We start from the raw sequence: 20,754 nt of genomic DNA, 5'->3' as shown, positions 1-20,754 counted from the left end.
AAAACATGCAGACACGGAAAGAAAAAGGTGCAGAAAGAACGCTGGCCCCTTCGCGCCAAACCCTCTGCCCCCTTGAAACTGCCACTGCGCTTATCCGCATCCCAAATTATCGTTATCTTCAATCCAATATGCACTCTTCACTTGTTTTCTTACAACAGCGCACCTCGTGCAATTTTTGGTTTCGACAAGGCAGTAAAGGCGGGAGACCGAATCCCCCAAATCACTCCCCCCCCCCCCCCCCCCGGGCTATATCACCTGTGACGTGCTGCGGCAAATTAAGGCACGCGAAAGGAAGACGGCATGGTTGTCTTTGTGTCTTCCTCTTGTGTATCTTAATTTGCGGCAAGATATGTCTTTCAGCAAATATCAACTAGACAAAAAAAAGAACAGTTTTTTGACGTGTCTAGTAGGAAAAGTTTCGGCAGATCCCACGTCTTGTGGGAATCGGTTTCATGCGAAGCAGCCGGCCAGTGATTGTCTAAGCTGCATTTTTTGGCATTGAGCTAAGCGTTAGGAGGTGGATCGACGTGTTTTTGTAAGTGCATTAGTTGTGTGCACATCGTGGGCTTAGCAGGAACGTCGAATACACTGGCGTTTAAAGGGTAACTTACGGTCTGACGTAACGCCAGAACTCAAGTTAAATAAAGCACAGACGTCAGTATTATCGAATCGATGTCCTCTTTACGGCGCGATGATGTGAATATCATACGCAACTTTCGTTAGCATTTGCCTCTGAGGTCGAGCAACGCTTGAATATATCTTGCTGAATCATAGGAATACAAATGTAATGCTTATTAGGCTGCTATAAAAGCGGAGTCAACACTGCAACCACGACTGACGTTAACCCATCATGACCTGTATGATAGGAGTTAATATGTAACGTTTACTGCTCTGTTATAAAATCAGATAGCCAGCACTGCGACCACTATTGGTTGCGCTGACATTACGCCTGTACAGGGTCTTTTTCCAAAGCAGTTTTGAGACCTGCATGGCGTGGTTCTGTGGTAGAATACTGGACTACCACGCAGAATGCTTGGGTTCGATTCCTGCTCGGATCCAGATTTTTATTCTTTGCATTCGTCGGGTCAACGCTGCCGATGTCGGTTTTTCTTAACGCTCTGCTATTTAAATTACCAATGCCTGTTCTCGCCGTTCCTGGGTAGATACAAATTGTCAATCACCTGTGGCACATACCCGCATACAGCGGCCCGTGGTATACGGGTATGGGCCACACGTGCCTGAAGGAAAGGGTTTGACGACGTAGGCGACGGGATTTTCAAGTTATTCATGTCGTGACGAGACAGTCATATTCGTCGAACCCTCTTACCCTCCTATAACAAGTTTGGTCTACACCAAGTTAAGGAGGCAATCACGAGAGCATCCAGACGTAAGCGGATAGATAGATAGATAGATAGATAGATAGAAATCCTCAAAGTGCCTTAGGTTCGCTAACAAATGCTTCGCATTCAATAACATTTCACATTGTGTCACTCTGTCTGTCTTTTTTCTTTCAAAATAATTGTCTTCCTTTATTGCAGCAAAATAAAATTGGTTACATCAAATCTAATATGTGATCGTGTAAATTAAGAAGCGTATCTAAAAGAGACGTTAACTTTGCGAGCGAGTTCGCGGTTCGTCCCTTCAACTGTTATCTTCCGCTCATCTGCGCTTCGACGAAGTTCTGCGCCGTGCCGATGACGTTGGCGATAGCGTTCGCGATCTCACCCAGACCTGCAATAGTCACACAAGAGAAATCAAAGACGAAATCAATCATAGCACGACAAGAACATTCGCGGACTTATGGGTTATCGCTGAAAAAAGCTGAAGGAGAAAAGTATGCGGGCGGAGGTGATAAAGAAGGATGAGAGATAAATTTTATTTCTTAATAATCGCTGTCACAGTGCATGCTGAGTCTTGGCGGGTACTCTTTTTGTCTGGGCAGGCTTGGTGCTATTATCAGTGCATGCTATTAGCAGTGGCAATTGTGTGCGATACAGCTCTTGTGGTGGGGTCGTCCAGCTCTCCCTGATGTAGGGACGAGAGGGTGCGATGTTCAAGGGCGAATCGAAAGGTGTGGGGAAAGGAATGCCCTGGGGCACCCTCCGTAACTATCCAGTTCATGTAATGCATTAGGGGATTTGTCACGTGTTTGACGCACTGGCTTGCCACGTCTATTCTCGGTGTGATGCTTGATAGCATCGTTGTGTAGTGTAAATGACTGGTATACTATAGTATAAAGCAGACACCACCTCTGCGTTTAATGTGAGCGCGCTGAGAATAAGCAACGCCTGTGTGTTATAAGCTACATTTCAGCAAGAGAATATGAAAGAAACGACATTCCCTATTTTGTTTAACCTCGTACGGTGCGGGGGACATATGTACTGCATTCGTTGTTCGCCACATTTCTGTCAATCAATGAGTCATTGGTACCAGTGGCGCACCGACGGGGGGGGGGGGGGGGGTTTGGGGGTTGTAACCCCCCCCTGAGGCCGACCTGACCCCCCCCCCCTCGTAACTGCTTCACGGTCATTGTCGCCGAGAATCCAGCGTACACGTTCACGGGCCTTTCAGACGTTGTTATTTCAATTCAAGAGGTGGTCTGAGGTCGATTTTCTCTCATTTACTCCAGAAATACGTTGTATTCACCCATCTACTCCTAAACTGAAAGAGCGCAAACCGCGTGCTCTGTGGCTCTGCGTTCACTTCCAGTGAAGCGGCTTTGGACGAAAGAAAAGATGCTTTCACGGGTCGTCAGTTTGACCCCTCTTCTTTTCTTGCCCCCTCTGATTATTGCAATAGAGCAAGGAGATATTTCGGAATATTCGAAACAAGCTATTGTTTTTTTTTATTTGTTTGATTCTCGGGGGAAGTCTAAAAGGGGCTGTGTACAATGACAATGCGCCGCGTGACTTGACCACAGACGTCGGTGCACAGTGCATGTGACATGAAGAATATTACGTATAGCAGCTCATCCAGCTGTGTACGCAGTGCTACATACATGTTTGTCCAGAACAAGAGTTCGCAGTGTTGTTTACCGTTTGTAACGTTATTATCCGGTTCACACGGGCAATCTAATGCACTTACCTGCGCACATGCAAATTATACCTGGTTCACTGGGACGCTTCTAATGTAATTAGAGATTAAGATATCAAGTGCCTAAATACCATTAAATTGTCGGTGTCACATGGCTTGATTTAATGGCACTAATGGCGCGACGACAAAATTGCGCAATAAATATATGTTGGTTTTGTCTTGAATGTGCAACTTCTTTCAAATTCTACGTCATAAAACTCATTTTATAGAAATAACAAGCGCTTTCATGTACATTCAATGCCTTACTCGCTATGGAAACGAAACTCGCTTAAGCGGGATGAACATTTCCTGTTGCGATGCCGGTGGCATTCTCGTTACTTTTTCTTAAATCCTTGATATTATAATGAACACGAATTGTGTCCGTCACGGAGCACCTTTGTTTTCCTTTAAATAGTCAATAATGTACGCTCTCCTTGCCGACAAACATTCTTTTTTCATCATACAGATGGCTCTACAAAACCACGCCCTCGGGCCGTGACAAAACACAAAATGAAAATGAAGACACTCATTCAACGGCAAGCTCTAAAGTATATAGCCACGTGTCACCGCTAAAATGCCCTTTATATTCACGGTGTTACCAATTAGCGCCACTTTTTACGTGCAGACGAGCTCTAACGTAATTCTAATTGGCAGGACCGAACCAAGGTAACTATCGATCCTCCAAAACGAAAAAAAAAAGGAGAATAGCATTTGAAGCACTTGGGCCCTTCCAGAGACATATGGTGCGAATCTTCTTTTTCTGCCTTATCACAATGCATTAATTTTGCTAAATATGCAAACTTTCTCATAAACGTTTCACTATTTGGAACCCTGTGCCCATGTCTGTCGCCATGGCAAATATAACAATGAAACACATCGAAGAACAAGCTCTTAATTCATTGCAGCCGCTGTCAAAAATCTTTCACAGATACGTCTCAACGACTGTCATTCGAGCGTCAAGAGGTCATAAGTCACAATTATTCTCTCATCTAAATTTATCCAACGAGTACAGTTCACCCTTGGAACAGAAGACTCCCTGTCGTTTTTAGATGCCCTTGTAACTTGCAAATGAAACTGTGCAAACACACCTACACAAGTCGATATTTTCAGTTCACTTTAGAACCCCACAAAAATCCGCAATACATCAGTAGTAAAGATATTAATGCGAAGAGCCGGAACGCACTGCAGCACACAACTTTAGAAAGAAAAACAAGAAAAACGCGATATATTCAGGAAACGCGCCAGGAACGGCTACCCAAAATCTTTTATTCAGGAAGCATTTCGCTTCCAAAAACACAACGACGCAAGCTGAGAAATCCAGTAACAGGTGTCCCCCAATCAACATCACGACAGAAATACATATCTCCGCTATCCGTGGCGCCAGCAAAACCATCGCCCGTTTCCGCGGCCGACTGAGTAACGTAGACAGTAAGAACGCGAATGGCCCGTCGGCTCTTGCGCTTTGCCGCCTTTGTGCCATGCACACGTGCAGTCCGAAACGGGAGGGATAAAGACCTGACCGAAGCCAGTTCGAAACCGCTAACGGTGGCGCGCGCGCGACTTCAAAGTGAAACCACATGTTCGAAAAGCCGCCGGCGTACTAGGCTGCCGAAAAAAGAAGAAAAAGAAACGGTCTTGTTGACACCCCACTCCTCCGAGCGTGTGGCCCGTAGCCGACGATGGGGACCGGCGGTTCGTGAAAATGTTTGCAGCATTACGAACACAATAGCGCGTTCTATGCCTTCTCCCAAAAACCGGCCACCGGAAGAGCGTACCCAAGCCATCTTCAACAAAACTGATTGTACTGGCTGCGACGCGAGCTGCATCAGCGGAACTGAGAGAGACGGAAAAGACGTCCCCAATCCATCGCAGCTGAAGCCAATTACCGGAAATGAATGCTGGCAGGACTTCGCTTTTCCCCGCGCAAAGCGCAAGAAAAAGAAAATGAAAAAAAGATGTACGCGTACAGCCTCACAGTCCGGCACTCCAAGTATCCCCTTTCCCTGTCTCTCATCTAACAGTGCACCTCGACACATCCACACGCCAAAGGTGCTCCCCACCACTTTTTACTCTTCAACTCAATCCCACCGGTCAATCCCTCGCACTCCTCTGTTCTTTGACCGAAGAGCACTGCCGCCGCCTGCCTCACCCTTTCATACCCACCAAACAAGAAAAGAAGCCCTGTTCATCCCTCCCTCGACCGCTCAAGAAGGAACCGTATGTATTCCGAAAAGTAGGGAAAAATGTTCACTCAAAGTTCCAAAGATAAGAGGGCGTCGGCGGCGCTTCGAAAATAGTGTTTTTTTGTTTTCTTCGGGGCTTGCGTTTTCTACAGGCAAATGGTGTCGCCAGCGGGGTGGCCGCGCATTTTTTTTTTAAACTAGGACGGACGAGCTGTATTGGAGCGGCGAGAAGAAAGGCGACCTCGTACGCGGCTCGTTGGTCAAAGCGACAGCAAACCCGGGAGGCCGTACAGCTCGAGCACATGGCGATATTCGTTTAAGCACGTACACTGTGGTTCCTGCACTTATGAGCAAGCCTTGGCGCAACTAGTGTGTGCGTCGACAGCCATGCCGCAGTACCGCGCGCACGCAGGGACCCCAAGCAAGCACGAATGCTATGCGAAAATCCATACGTTGCGAAGATGGGAGGAGTAAGACGACGGGGCAGAATGAGTAATTGTTTTCAAGGACGCGTGACAAGAAAAAAGGGCTTTGGAAAGTGCGAGAGTTATATTGGGATGCCACGTTTTCTTTCTCTTTTTTTTCAGACAACTCTCGCCCTCTCTCTTTTTACCACTTCTTTTTTGTATGTTGTACATCGGACGGAAGCTACGAAGTTTGATGTGCCCCCATGCACACGTTCAGTTCGCTTGCTAGAACTTGCTTCTGTGTCTGCTGCGCGAATCTGCGTCGAATGAGCTACCACATCACATGCATTTCGCTGAAGCGCCAGTCGAACGCGATCCTCACCTACTTCCCGAAAAAGAGTCCGTGTTCAGATTCAAGAGATGCAGCGACAGCACCGGAATGACCGATTGCGGCCAAAAAGGAAGCGATGACTCAGCACTTATCGCCTTCAGATGCGTCAATCGATCAGTCACTTATCACTGAGGATACTTCAGTCGCCGAACCTGTGCACCCGAATGACATGGCAAAACGGTAAGCCTGGCTACAGTGCAGCTGCATTGAGCTGCACGTATATACTGTTTATAATCAATGCCACAAAGCTTATAGTAAATATTTACGATGCACTTTCAGATTTGTAGTTTGGCGAGGCTTGAAGGAAGTATAATATAGGATGTTCTGCTCACATTGTGCACAACATTCTCAGTTGCAGAGTTCTTTAATTGCTAAAGTTGCCAATGGGGCTTGTTTGTATGACATTTCCTGATTACTGTGGTGATCGGGCACAAGACACAATAAATGGGACACAAGAAAGGCACACAGCGCCGGGTGTCCTCGTGTGCCTTTCTTGCGTCCCATTTGTTTGCGCTAACATAGTAATAATTTTTTTAACAGCAATGCGCGACCGCCAGCAGGCCGGCACGTCAGCACCCTTATCACTACCTGGAGCTGAAAAACTAGCAAAAATAAGTATTTGCAAGGCATCTTTGTTGGAACTATATTACGCGTTGGTTTATTCAATTTGCCATTTATTTTCTCCGTGCGCTGCTTCACTGAAGTTTCTTGGCCCTCTCAAGTTTTTCAAGATCTTGCTGTAAAATGCTGAAAGATCATCATCATCATCACATCTGATATTATTATTATTATTATTATTATTATTATTATTATTATTATTATTATTATTATTATTATTATTATTAGCAGTAGTAGTAGTATTGTTATTACTATTTGGTATCTCATATTTTCTTTGTCGTTGCAATCCTCCAGCCTAAACAACGAAATGGCGTATTATGCAATGTGCCTGCACCCCCCCCCCCCATCCCACACTCTTGTAGGCTTCTAAGAATTTCAACCCCCCCCCCCCCCCCCCTGAGAGAATTCCTGGGTGCGCTACTGATTGGTACCGACAACCGCGACCAGCTTCATAAGAAAAGTGTGTTGAAAATGAAACTGTGGATCGCTTTCATGAAGCTCAAGGGTTTTTTTTTTTTTTCCTTTCGAAGTGAACGCGCCTGTAACATCATTCGAAGAGATAGGTTTCGGTGTGATAGGCGCGAAAGCGTCCGTCATCGTATGTTATAGGATATGCATGAGAGATAAAGAGAGAGGGGGATAATTCTCGTACGAATCAGACAGTAGACACTTTGTCTCTCGACTCTCGATCGCGCGCCACTCATGTCATCTGCTCGTAGACATAATCTCATTTCAAGGATGAGGGTATAGCTCGGGAAAAAAGTTGAGTTAGTGCGCCGTCACATCCACGAAAAACGTATACGAACACGTTTTACCGGAGGCCTTGTCGACGAAGTCAACGCGCGCTCTGAATCCCTTTCCCGTGTTGGTCCTCTTGGCTCCCATGATGAGCACCATGTCAGGCGTCTGCGCGGTCATCGTCTCGTTGGGTTTGATCTCGTTGCCACAGTACCTGGGACAACGATGCACGCAACCGCTAATTGGCACGAAAGCGCAAGAGCTTGCTGTGGCATCAAATTGCATTTTACTTCTCGTGTGGCACGTTTCCTGTAATATAGTTTGAACCCTGCTTCTGCACAGCGCTTACCGACGCAAATTGACGCAAATTGACGCTTTTAGTTGGGCGTCCTTAGAGATGTTGCGAACGCCCGACTAAAACTCTCTAATCGTAGGCAAGGTGCGCGGTGGCGTTTAGAGTGCACGCCTGAAACATGTGCACCAGTGTTTTGACTACAAGATTGGAAAGCTCGTAACAGGGTTGGCTGGGTCGTACCTTCAATTATGCTGACGACGGCAGCAGTTGTTTACTGTCAAATTGCCACCATGTCGTCGTCAGCGAACGTTGTTATCTCTGTTGCGTTACCCCACCATCACAATGCTCAGCTGTAAAAATCCAGCGCAGAGGCTATGATAGCGCCTGTCCCGCGCCTTTCACCGTCTCACGTTGTCGTCTTTTTGCGTTGCGTCTACCATAAATGCTTTTTATCTGTTCCTGAGCACTATCACAGATGTTCGATTATTGTTACTATTTTTGTCTGTTGGTCAGCAACGGTCTGAAGAAAGAGTATTCTCAATCGCAAATTGCTTTGAGAAAACAGTAAGAATGTATTCAGAGCACATTATGGTAGAGGATAAAGTCATGTCACGCTCAAGCGGGCCAAATTTGCACTCACGTTCGTAGTAAGTGTCGGATGCGGTACGACATACAACGAATAACTAAAGCAAGGATCGAGTCGGACGAAATAAAAACACTAAACGAAAGGCAACCATATTCCGCAGGACAATTCCATAAAGTTATGACCAACCAAGGCAACTATATGAGATCCACAATGTATTGATGTCACGTACTATATAACCGTATATCTATCAAAGAACTCTGCTGGTAACCTAAGAAACAGCTATAATTTCGCTATGCCTTCTGTAGATTAACGTGTTCTTTTTTTTTTTTTTTTTTTTTTTTTTTTTTTTTTTTTACAGATAAGCTGTATGTGGCTAAGTTCTGGCACGTTGCGTTCGCGGACAAAACGACGCGTAGGAGAACAATTTTTCGCGCCTCTCGCACGCTCGCCACCGCCGATGCCTCTTTCACAAGTGTCGCGATACTCGACGGCGGCGCTTCCCACCAACCATTGTGCCCCTTTTTTGTGCCCCTTGACAGTGTCTCGTCACGTAGAGATGACGCTAGCGCTGTTGCAGTTGCCCTTTAGCCGCGGGCTTCTCCGGTTTCCATCTTCACAGTAGCGGAAGGGCTCTAAATTTTGTTTTATTGCTTAAGTTTTCTCTCGTACCTAGGTGTACACGCATCTCGACGGGGTGTATGTTTATGCCGAGAAATCAATTCTAGGAGTAGGACGGAAAGGGGGGGGGGGTGCTCACATCTTTCCGTGGTAACGGTCTCTCGTGCGAACCTCCAGGCGCTCGCGGGCACACTGTCCGTTGTAGGCGCTGGCCGGGTGCTCTTCCGGAAGCTGCAGTCGCGGCTCGATGCTGAACTCCTCGAATGTCAAGCGTGGCACCTGACCTACGGGTGCCTGAGGAGAGCACAGTACAATATTGCATTACACTTCTCGTAGAAGACATTTCCTCTCTTGGGATGGACAGCCTTCTACCGAAACTGCCGATTTCCTCCCTGAATCCCAGAACTAAATGACCTGGGCGTTATTTAAATGAAGTATAATGAGCAAAATAAAGGGATAACAATTGCAGAAAACATCGGAATATGATTGGCACAGTTCAGCACTTGCGGCTCCTATTTTTTATGATTTTTGTTTTCACTCCTCTCCTGCGACTTCTCAGCTCCGTCGCACTGACTCTGCGGATTGCAGATGAAGCTACATGCAGTCTAGCTAATCAGAACAAAGGGCTGCAGATCAGACAGCCGGTCCGGGTGAAATGAATGGAACGAGTCATAGATGAGTGCTTTATGAGTGTGCTGTTCTTGTTCCCCAATTATACTCGCTGTCGTTAATGGCGCTCGGTGTTCTGTGTTTGTGTACTCGCTACAGCCTGTCCTTTCGTTAATGCAGCAAGCTTTAGTAAGCCGATTGATGTATGTCCCTTGTTGTGGTGCGTATGGTATGTATGCTGTGTGTCTGTAGTGGGCCCTTTCGCCTGTCATTTTATTTAGAATCATCTTTCCAGATAATATGGTATAGCGTGTCATATCTGGCGGCCCTTTGAAGATTTCGTTAGAGAATCTTTCTCTCGCTCGCTCGTATGAGGTGTATATGTAAGGGTCCGCTGTTTTCGCTGCAGTGTGCGGAACTGATGACACTGGGCACTGCATAACACGCAAGATCTTCACACGCCGGTACTACTTACATAAGCACGCAGTCGCATGCAAAACGCGCCGTTTATACAAGCACCAATCGTGTTTCGTAAAATACCTGGTAAATTTAATTATCTCGCGACGTCTTCTGTCTCTAATGGCCACTTTAGGCAAACTGGCTTTGTTTTGACCGAGGTTATAAGTGTGTTGGCCGAGATTATACCTGTATCCACCAGGTGCAACCTTTGTAGTCGACGTCCCTGTTGGGAAAACCTGGCGTCTCGATGACTTCGCCGGCCGTGGTCACATTGCCTCCGCATACGGGATCGCCTGCGGCACGGGTGAAAAATTTTGTGCCTATAAGACTCGTGCTCACGTTATTTCAAAGTAGCTAGGTTAATCAATACTGTGCCGAAGCCGCGGCTCTGCATTGTACTGTGATGCATATCCGCAATCTCTTGGACACCGATGCAACTCACGCATGTTTATCTATTTTTTTTCTTTACCTTGCTCATTTACAGCCCCATGGCATGCCTCTAGATGCATGCTTGTTACATGAGGCAGCTAACTGTTGCCCTTCATCCTCCAATTTCTCTCTTTTCCACCAAGGACTAAGCGCACTCCCGGTGAATTGCGCACAGCACACATGCCCATGGTGTTAAGTCTCTTGTGGGAAGAAGGGATACTCTTTAGGACTAACCGTACAGTTACTCTCTTATTCCTATGTTTTTATTGGAGTATATTGTGGAGCGTGCATACCGTAGTACTTTCCTCGCAGCTCCTCGCATCGCTCTCCAGCCGTGTTGGGCGGGCAGACGCATTTGCACGGTTCCTCGTCACTCGCTCCGCTGGGCTGGAAGAGGAAGCCGTCGTTCTCGCACTGCCCGCTGCGTCGGTTGGGGCACAGATCTGCACGCAGTGTGCATGAGAAACACGTTCATTATATGGGCACCGTCGGAATCGCGGTCTGAGTGATTAGGAAAGAACGTGCGCTACTTATACGACGTATTCAGGCCGATCTCCAATTGTACAATTTCGCGGAGGTATACATGATAGTGCCACAAATGCATCAACGCGCGAGCGGCTGAGGAGGAGCTCTCGCGGTACTACAGCGCGCTTACGTCGCGCCTGCTCGCGCCTTTTTCCTTTGCCTACGAAGCCATGGGCCGTGTTTCCCTATATAGCCTGCAGAAATAAGCGTCATTTGCCCCTCTCTAATCACTACTGCTGCTGCTGCTGCTTCTACTACTACTACTACTACTACTACTACTACTACTACTACTACTACTACTACTACTACTACTACTACTACACATCTGTGAAATGAAGAAGAGGGAAGCAAGTGGTTTTGAGTTTGACTCGGATCTACACGATCTCCAACACACACTAGTGTATTTGGCTCACTGTTAGCCAAGACACTAGCCGCAGATGTTACCTCCAATCCACCACGTGTGCCGCTCATTCCCTTCGCTCTTGGGACTTTACTCAGAACATCACGGCGACGGCGAAACTTCGTCCAGGGTGTCCGTATGATCACCATCCCAATTAAACTAGTTACGCTTCTTTTAGACGTCGGCGAGTTCATCGCCAATCGCGCACGCAACGTAACAGGACGTCTCACCTAACTGAAGATCGTTTTAGCGACGGTGGCGTATTCTACGCACCGGGACAAGAGTACATCAGGTTGGCGAGCTTGCGGTCCCGGAAGCTGAGCACGCCGTCTCCGCCGAGCCTGAGCTGCAGGTGGGGGTCCAGCGTCACGATCGTGTTCTTCTCGAACCGCTGTGCGCTGAACGCCTGCACATCGCGGAGTGCCGTGTTATATAGTGTAGCGTAAAAGGCGGCATCGCGAACGCCAGTGTGACGCGCCCTGGCCTTTTCGAAACGTCCTAATCGCGTACTTTGTTTCATGCTACCCATGTTCGTTGTTCAGGAGGCTTCCAAACTGCCGGTCAACTGTGCTTATATTAGTGTCACCAGTCTGTTTATGTAATTAGTGTTTATTATTATTATTATTATTATTATTATTATTATTATTATTATTATTATTATTATTATTATTATTATTATTATTATTATTATTATTATTATTATTAGTCGGCTTTGCAGGTTACCTTATGCTTTGTTGTACGTGACCTGTTTTCGTAATCACTGTCCTTCTAAATTTCATTTCTTGAATTTCTTGAAACTGCTATGTTCTTGTGTTATATTTCATTTGTTGTGTTATTGACTGACAGACCGACGAAGACGAGCGCTCGCCTTCGTCGGTCTGCCTCTCCGTTGTCTTCAAATGCGATGCAGTCACATTTTAAGTGAAATACCAACTAGCCCGTACCCAGACCTCATGCTTCTGTGTAAAGTCAAGCCCGCTGCGTGCTGTAGGGAAGTAAGTTCTGAGATAGTGGATGAGCGCTTATGTACCGCAGTAACATGTGCAGGTAGCCTTGGGAGGTTTTACGGTCACGCACTGGCGCAGAGCCAGCGTGATAGCCACTTGAGGAAATGAAGTCATTATTGCAGTTTAGGGTGGAAGCGTGGACGTGTTGGTAATCCATTATACAGTAAAACGAACACAAATCGAAAAAGAAAGCAAGAAAAGAAACGGGGCCAAGAAAAAGCAAAACACGTACATGCGCGCTCTGTACGTCTTTCTAGTCACTTGTTTCTTTATTTACTTTTTTTTCTTGCTTCTTTCCGCACTGTGCACGCTTTATATCTCTTATCGAAACGGCTTATCGTCTCTCATTCGTCATTATACGTCACGTTAGCCTTGCTGTTTTGCGACGTCTAATCCTTGCATGCCTCGTACAACCGCTATCGTTGAAGGTTGTTCTGTGGGAATCGACATTCATCCAATCGCAACAGGTTAATTGCTCTCAGTACAAACGTTTCACGCTTATCGGCCATTGCGCACGCTATGTTTAGAAACGTCCTCCATGAGCGATGAACGTCGTGAAGTGGCACCGAAAACGAAATTTACTGCAGCAATAGGCATAGGTCGGCAAGCTCACTGATGAGTCGACTCACTCAGACTCACATTGAGCCGTGAGTCTGAGTCTAAGTGCGTCCGGATGAGTAATGTTTTTTTCAGTTTGAGTCCAAGTGAGCCCGGATGAGGAAAATTTTGGTTAGTCTGAGGCGGAGTGAGCCCACAGCGCGAAATATATATATATATATATATATATATATATATATATATATATATATATATATATATATATATATATATATATATATATATATATATTTATTGTAATGAAGGTAGTGGACATGCGGCTTGCCCTAGGGAGAAGACAAGGACGACGACGAGCGATCGCTACCTGTGCTGATAGTTAGTCCTTGTCGGAGTAAAACCGGTGTCCAGTTGTCGCGACTCCTACGTTTAACACACCCTCGTTTGAATTGGTGGAAGTGCTGGGTACGCCTGGTCTTCATCCTGGAACTGCTGGAGCTGCGTAGCCGGAGACTACCGCGATCCGTCACGATGGCTGATGCGGGACCGTCCCAGGGCGCTCCCGATACCGCACCAACGCCTGTTTTCTGCCATGGCGCCCTTCGGCAGCGTGATCCTCCCATATTCAGTGGTACAGATGAGCACGATGTGGAAGACTGGCTTGCCGAGTATGAGCTGGTGGCCGCTTGCAATAAGTGGGATGCCAGCGACAAGCTGACTAACCTGAACTTCTACTTGACCGACGTTGCAAAACTCTGGTACAAGAATCACCAAACCGATTGCACCACCTGGTCGGATTTCACGACAACGTTCACGGAGGTCTTTGGACGTCCTGCTGTACGTCGGCTTCGAGCTGAACAGCGCTTGCGTGGCAGAGTCCAAAGACAGGGTGAAACGTTCACGAGCTACATTGAGGATGTGCTCTCGCTTTGCAAGCTCGTCGACTCATCCCTGGACGAAGCAGGCAAGGTCAAGCACATCCTGAAAGGCATTGATGACGATGCATTCCAGGTACTTGCCGCGAAAAGTCCTCGAACGGTTGCCGATGTCATACAGCTCTGCCAGAGTTACGATGAGCTGCGCAGGCAGCGCGCTTCCACACGTGGCGCTGCTCAAGATATCTCAGACCTTTCATCTCTGGGCATGCGCCGTGACGGCGCCGACCACACGGCTTTGCTTCCGCAGATAAAGCAGTTCATTCGTGAGGAAGTCGCACGGCAACTCTCTATCATCACGACCAGATCGGAGCCGATGGCGTCCTTGACGCCTTCTCTTCGTCAAGTCATCGAGACGCAAGTTGCCGAAGCATTGCCCTCTAGTTCGACTCCGTTGCCTGTTGCGGCTCCACTCACCTATGCTGCCGTTGCTGCTCGAGCGTGTGCTCCGCCGCCCCCTGCCGCCTACCAAGCTACTGGCAGAGTTTACCCGTCTCAGCCACTACCGACACGTCCACCTTCAGCACCTTATTCAGCAAACGGTGCCCCTGCCCTCAACCCATGGCGCACGCAGGATAATCGGCCCATTTGTTTCTTCTGTGGCATTCCGGGTCACGTCGCTCGCCACTGCCGCCGGCGCAGCTTTCCTCTTCGTGACAGTGCAGGGGCCTCAAACTACGTTCAGCCTCAGCCTCCCTATGCCACAGCCTCCAACTACGTTCACGCTCAACCTCCCTATGCCGTTCCTGCTGATCCGCTTCCGGACCCGACGACCAGTCCCCGACCATCCGGTGCACGCCGGTCACCTTCTCCTCGTCGCCGATCTATCTCCCCAATGCTACGTCACCGCAGCCCGCCGCGAGGGGAAAACTGACAGCCGCAGTTCCGGAGGCAAGAGCTGCGTTACTGTCGAACATTTCAAGACCTAATCTTTGTCCTCCGAACGAAATCGAACTATCTGTAGATGGCGTCAATGTACGTGCCCTTGTCGACACCGGAGCAGCTGTATCTGTTATTAGCGAAAAACTCTGCCGCAATTTGAACAAGGTGACCACTCCCCTTACCGATATCTCTTTGCGAACGGCTACGTCACACCACATTCAGCCGTCGGCATTGTGCACCGCGAGAGTCATTATTCAAGGTGTCATGTATGTCGTCGAATTCGTCGTCCTGTTCCGTTCCTCGCACGACGTTATTCTTGGATGGAATTTCCTATCGTCAAATTCTGCTCTAGTGGACTGCGCCCGTTCTGAACTATCATTATCTGTGCCGTGCGTCGACCCCGAAGACCGCCCATCTAGTAAAGTGTTTGCAGCTTCAGACGTCACCATTGCACCGTTCTCCGCCGCTCTCATTCCGGTCTCCTGTGCCCCTATTGCGACCGTACCTGTTCTGTTTACGCCATCAACCAGTGCCACGCGCCGTCGGAACGTCTTGCTTCCATTCGCCGTTGTCGCATTCGACAAGGGTTATTCTGAGATGTACGTGTGTAATCCTTCGGCTAGCGCTTCATTAGTACTCCGTGGGGAATGTCTCGGAGACTACGAAGTTTTCGACTGCGTTCTCCCCGCTGCTATGCCCGACCCTGCGGTCTCAGTCTCGATTTGTGCCGTCACACCACCTACTGCGACCACTGACCATGAAGAAGTTTTCTCGAACGCCATTGATCCTGAGCTCACGCCCAACCAACGCGGAGAAATCATTCACCTTTTACAGCGTTTTCGCGCTTCATTCGATTGCGACCAGCCATCCTTAGGCCGAACATCAACAGTCGTTCACACTATTGACACCGGCCAGCAAGCCCCACTACGACAGCGTCCCTACCGCGTGTCGTCTGCTGAACGCCGTGTCATCAACCAACAAGTGGACGACATGATGCAACGTGGCATCATCGAGCCATCCAACAGTCCCTGGGCTTCGCCGGTGGTCCTCGTTAAGAAAAAAGACGGGTCCATCAGGTTCTGCGTCGACTACCGCAGACTCAACAAAATTACGCGCAAAGACGTGTACCCTCTACCCCGTATTGATGACGCATTGGACTGCCTACAGGGAGCAGAGTTCTTTTCTTCACTAGATTTGCGTTCTGGCTATTGGCAGGTGCCGATGGCAGAGGCCGACCGCCCGAAGACGGCCTTTGTCACACCCGACGGGCTCTACGAATTCACCGTTATGCCCTTCGGCCTCTGCAACGCGCCGGCCACTTTTGAAAGAATGATGGACGCTACTCTTCGCGGTCTGAAATGGAACACCTGTCTTTGCTACTTAGACGACATTGTGGTATTTTCAACCGACTTCGCGTCCCATCTTACTCGCCTCGAGCAAGTCCTGACGTGCCTCGCCACGGCGGGTCTTCAACTTAATTTGAAGAAATGCCACTTCGCTGCCCGCAAGCTTACCATCCTCGGTCACGTGGTTTCAAAAGACGGTGTCCTTCCGGACCCTGCGAAACTTAGTGCCGTTGCCGCGTTCCCGAAACCGACCACCGTTAAAGAGCTTCGAAGCTTCATTGGTTTGTGCTCTTATTTCCGACGCTTCATCCGCGACTTTGCTTCAATCATGGCCCCTTTGACCAACCTTCTCGCCGGCAGTTCTGATCTGTCAGCCTGGTCAACGGCGTGCGACGATGCATTTCAACAACTTCGGCGCCTTCTCACTGCCCCGCCAATACTACGACATTTCGATCCGTCAGCACCAACAGAGCTTCACACGGACGCTAGTGGCGTCGGGCTTGGTGCCGTACTTGCCCAACGCAAAGGTGGCTTTGAAGAGTACGTCGTTGCTTACGCCAGCCGCACGCTCACGAAAGCTGAGAAAAACTACTCAGTGACAGAAAAAGAGTGTCTCGCCATTATATGGGCAATTGGAAAATTTCGCCCATACCTGTACGGACGTCCCTTTGACATTGTGACCGATCATCATGCCCTATGCTGGCTATCTTCGCTAAAAGATCCGAATGGTCGGCTCGCTCGCTGGGCATTGCGCCTGCAAGAATTCGACATCCGTGTTATTTACCGTTCTGGTCGGAAGCATTCTGATGCGGATGCCCTATCCCGCTCACCTTTGCTTGCGGAGCCCGTCTGCTCATCTATTTCCGTGGGCGGTGCTTTTGCCATCAACATTTCCGACATGCCTTCCGAGCAACGTAAAGACCCCTGGATCACCTCGCTTCTCGACTTCCTCTCGAAAAAGACGCCTTCTCCTGTCTCTCGGACGCTTCGGCGCCAAGCCCAACACTTCGCCGTTCGAGATAACCTGCTCTACCGCCGCAGCTACAACTCGATTGGCCGAAAGTGGCTGCTTGTTATTCCTCGGCAACTCCGCTCCGACATCTGCGCCACGGTTCACGATGATCCACAATGCGGTCACGCTGGTGTCTTAAAGACATACACACGCCTGCACCTTCGGTACTACTGGCGCGGTATGTACCGTTTCGTTCGCCAGTACATCCGGTCGTGCCCTACGTGCCAACGACGCAAGACGCCACCTCAACATATCGCCGGCACGTTACAACCGCTACCGTGTCCAGCCCGACCTTTTGATCGCGTGGGCATTGACTTATACGGCCCCCTTCCTTACACTCCGAGCGGCAACCGCTGGGTTATAGTAGCCATCGATCACTTGACGCGGTATACTGAAACATCAGCGCTAATTTCTGCTACCGCAAAAGACGTCGCTGGCTTCATACTCCGGAACATTGTCTTAAGGCATGGAGCGCCTCGAGAATTACTCAGCGACCGCGGCCGTGTTTTTCTGTCCGATGCTATTACAGCCTTGCTGAAGCAGTGTCGCATCATACACCGCACTACCACGGCGTATCATCCCCAAACTAATGGGATGACGGAGCGTTTCAACCGCACCCTTGGCGATATGTTGTCCATGTACGCTTCATCGGACCACACCAATTGGGACAGCATACTACCTTTCGTCACGTATGCATACAACACGGCAACACAAAGCACCACCGGATTCTCACCTTTCTTTCTTCTTTATGGACGTGAACCTTCTTCCACAATGGATACAATTCTTCCGTACCGGCCTGACTCCTCCGAGTTCACAACCGTTTCAAGAGCAGCCGCATATGCCGAAGAATGTCGCCAACTTGCTCGTTCATTCACATCGCACGACCAAAGTCGTCAGAAACATCGCCACGATGAATCGACTACTGCGACATACTTTGATCCCGGCACACTGGTATGGTTGTGGGTTCCGCCTACTCCTGCAGGACTCTCCCACAAGCTATCGTCGAAGTACTGCGGCCCTTATCGGGTACTGCAACAAACGTCTGCAGTCAATTACCTCGTGGAGCCGCTCGACGTGTCTTCAGACAAGCGTCGCCGCGGACAAGAAATTGTGCACGGTTCGAGGCTCAAGAAGTACTACGATCCCCTTGTGTGCGCTAGCCCTTAGGTCGCCAGGATGGCTCCCTTATTGCCCGGGAGTGATTGTAATGAAGGTAGTGGACATGCGGCTTGCCCTAGGGAGAAGACAAGGACGACGACGAGCGATCGCTACCTGTGCTGATAGTTAGTCCTTGTCGGAGTAAAACCGGTGTCCAGTTGTCGCGACTCCTACGTTTAACACACCCTCGTTTGATTATATATATATATATATATATATATATATATATATAATATATATATATATATATATATATATATATAAAATATATATATATATATATTGTAAAGACGTTTATTAACGGGAACTCAGCGACGGCGCACGGCAGCGACAGTCAAAGCGGGGCCGACTCTGCACGAGGAGCGTGCTCTCAGAGAAGAGAACGACCCACTGGAAGGCGCTCGAGAGGACGACCCATTACTCAGTAGGAACGCTTCGCTACAATACATATATATATATATATATATATATATATATATATATATATATATATATATATATATATATATATATATATATATGTCGACTGTCGACTGTCGACTACCAAAATTACCTCCTGTCCGCCCGGCCAATATGTTGTCAGTGACTATTGAAGGTGTTCCTGTGCAAGCTCTTGTTGATACCGGTGCCGCCACTTCGGTTTTGCGTCGTGACTTGTGCTCGCGGCTCCGTAAAGTCAGAACACCTTACGTAGGACCTGTGTTGCGCGGCCGCAAATAACGTACAGATTCAACCCGATGGACAGTGTACGGCTCGTGTCTTCATTGACGGCATACGTCACCACATCGAGATGATTGTGTTGCCCACGTGCATTCATGAACTTATCCTCGGCTGGGACTTCCTACATTCTGCCTCCGCCGTTATATCGTGTAAAGAGAGCGTCGTTCACATCACGGATACAACGGATGCATCTATATCGGCCCCGTCGCCCTCGATTTTCAACTTGGCTGTCGCTGAAGACTGCGTCCTGCGCCCTGGTCACGAAGTCGTGGTAGCTGTCACATCTAGCCAAGTAGCCGATGGTGACGCACTAGTTGCCCCTTCTGCTTGCTGCACTTCGCGTGGAATTCTCGTCGCCTCGTGTCTTCTCCGGTTGTCCTGTGGCCGCGCCCTTTTGCCTGTCTGCAACACAACTGCAGAATCCATGCTGTTGCCCAAGGGGATGACCGTAGCGACGATAGACGCCTCTCCACTGACCTCCGTCGCAGCACTTTGCCCGTCTTCATCACCAGTACCAGCTTCAGGTTCGAGTTCTTCCTCTTTGCGAGCAGTGATCGGTTCCGACCTGACATCTGCACAGTCCGAAGCGCTACTGGCGCTTTTAGATAAGCACAAAGCCTGCTTCGACAGCTGTACCACAACACTTAGCCGTACTTCCGTGGCTGTACACCGCATTGAAACCGACGGTTCGGGAATTATACGCCGTCGGCCATATCGTGTTTCGCAGTCGGAAAGGAAAGTAATCGAAGAACAAGTTGACGACATGCTATCACGGAATATAATACGACCCTCTTCCAGTTCCTGGGCTTCTCCGGTCGTTTTAGTCAAGAAAAAAGATGGCTCCGTTCGTTTCTGCGTTGATTACCGAGCGCTAAATAAGATCACGCGCAAGGACGTGTATCCTATGCCTCGAATTGATGACGCTTTAGACACACTTCAAGGGGCGAAATATTTTTCCAGCCTTGACCTGCGATCGGGCTATTGGCAAATCCCCATGAACGAGGCTGACAAAGAAAAAAACCGCCTTTGCTACGCCGGACGGGCTTTATGAATTTAATGTAATGCCATTTGGCCTGTGCAACGCTCCAGCCACATTTGAGCGCATGATTGATACCGTTCTTCGTGGCCTAAAATGGAGGACCTGCCTCTGTTACTTAGATGATATCGTTGTTTTTTCATCTACCTTTACCGAACATCTTCAACGATTATACGAGGTACTCGCGTGTCTTTCCAACGCTGGCCTTCAGATAAATACAAAAAAGTGCACATTCGCCAGCAAAAGTATCAAAGTCCTCGGACACGTCGTTTCGAAAGACGGCATCCAGCCAGACCCTGACAAAATCGCAGCTGTACTACAGTTCCCTCGACCCTCCAACCAGAAGACGTTGCGCAGCTTTCTTGGTCTGGCGTCCTACTTTCGTCGCTTTATACGCAACTTTGCTAGCATAGCGGCTCCTCTGAATAAGCTATTAGTCGCTGGTACTTCTTTCGCATGGTCCAACGACTGCGAGTTTGCATTTAAAACCCTTAAAGAACGCCTGACGTCCGGACCAGTGCTTCGCCACTTTGACGAGAGAGCGCCCACTATACTCCACACTGACGCAAGCGCACAGGGTATCGGAGCAGTGCTTCTACAGCGTGACGCCGCCTCTAAAGAGCAAGTTGTGGCATATGCTAGCCGGACCCTGTCGACAGCGGAGCGCAACTACACGATTACGGAGCAGGAGTGCTTGGCTATTGTCTGGTCGATACAGAAATTTCGCCCATATCTCTACGGTCGGCACTTCACCATCGTCACCGACCATCACG

General features: G+C 48.6%; 1 protein-coding gene across 2 annotated transcripts in view; it reads right to left on the bottom strand.

Moving 5' to 3' along the window:
* Positions 1-1,599: 1,599 nt before the first annotated feature.
* Positions 1,600-20,754, bottom strand: part of LOC119387066 (blastula protease 10-like) — a 60,124-nt gene continuing 40,969 nt past the window's right edge. The window contains exons 6-11 of one of the 2 annotated variants that reach the window (XM_049413357.1): positions 11,604-11,736; positions 10,699-10,848; positions 10,163-10,269; positions 9,048-9,202; positions 7,487-7,623; positions 1,600-1,731 (exon numbers count right to left, since the gene is read on the bottom strand). In XM_049413357.1, the coding sequence (XP_049269314.1) occupies positions 1,649-1,731; positions 7,487-7,623; positions 9,048-9,202; positions 10,163-10,269; positions 10,699-10,848; positions 11,604-11,736 (765 nt within the window). In that variant the 3' untranslated portion in view covers positions 1,600-1,648. Of the gene's footprint in view, positions 1,732-7,479; positions 7,624-9,047; positions 9,203-10,162; positions 10,270-10,698; positions 10,849-11,603; positions 11,737-20,754 lie in introns of both variants that reach the window. The other variant, XM_049413358.1, reaches the window with a different exon arrangement.

This window comes from Rhipicephalus sanguineus, chromosome 3, assembly GCF_013339695.2.
Source record: "Rhipicephalus sanguineus isolate Rsan-2018 chromosome 3, BIME_Rsan_1.4, whole genome shotgun sequence".
NCBI classification, from domain to species: Eukaryota; Metazoa; Arthropoda; class Arachnida; order Ixodida; family Ixodidae; genus Rhipicephalus; species Rhipicephalus sanguineus.
This window is presented reverse-complemented; position numbering and strand designations above follow the sequence as displayed.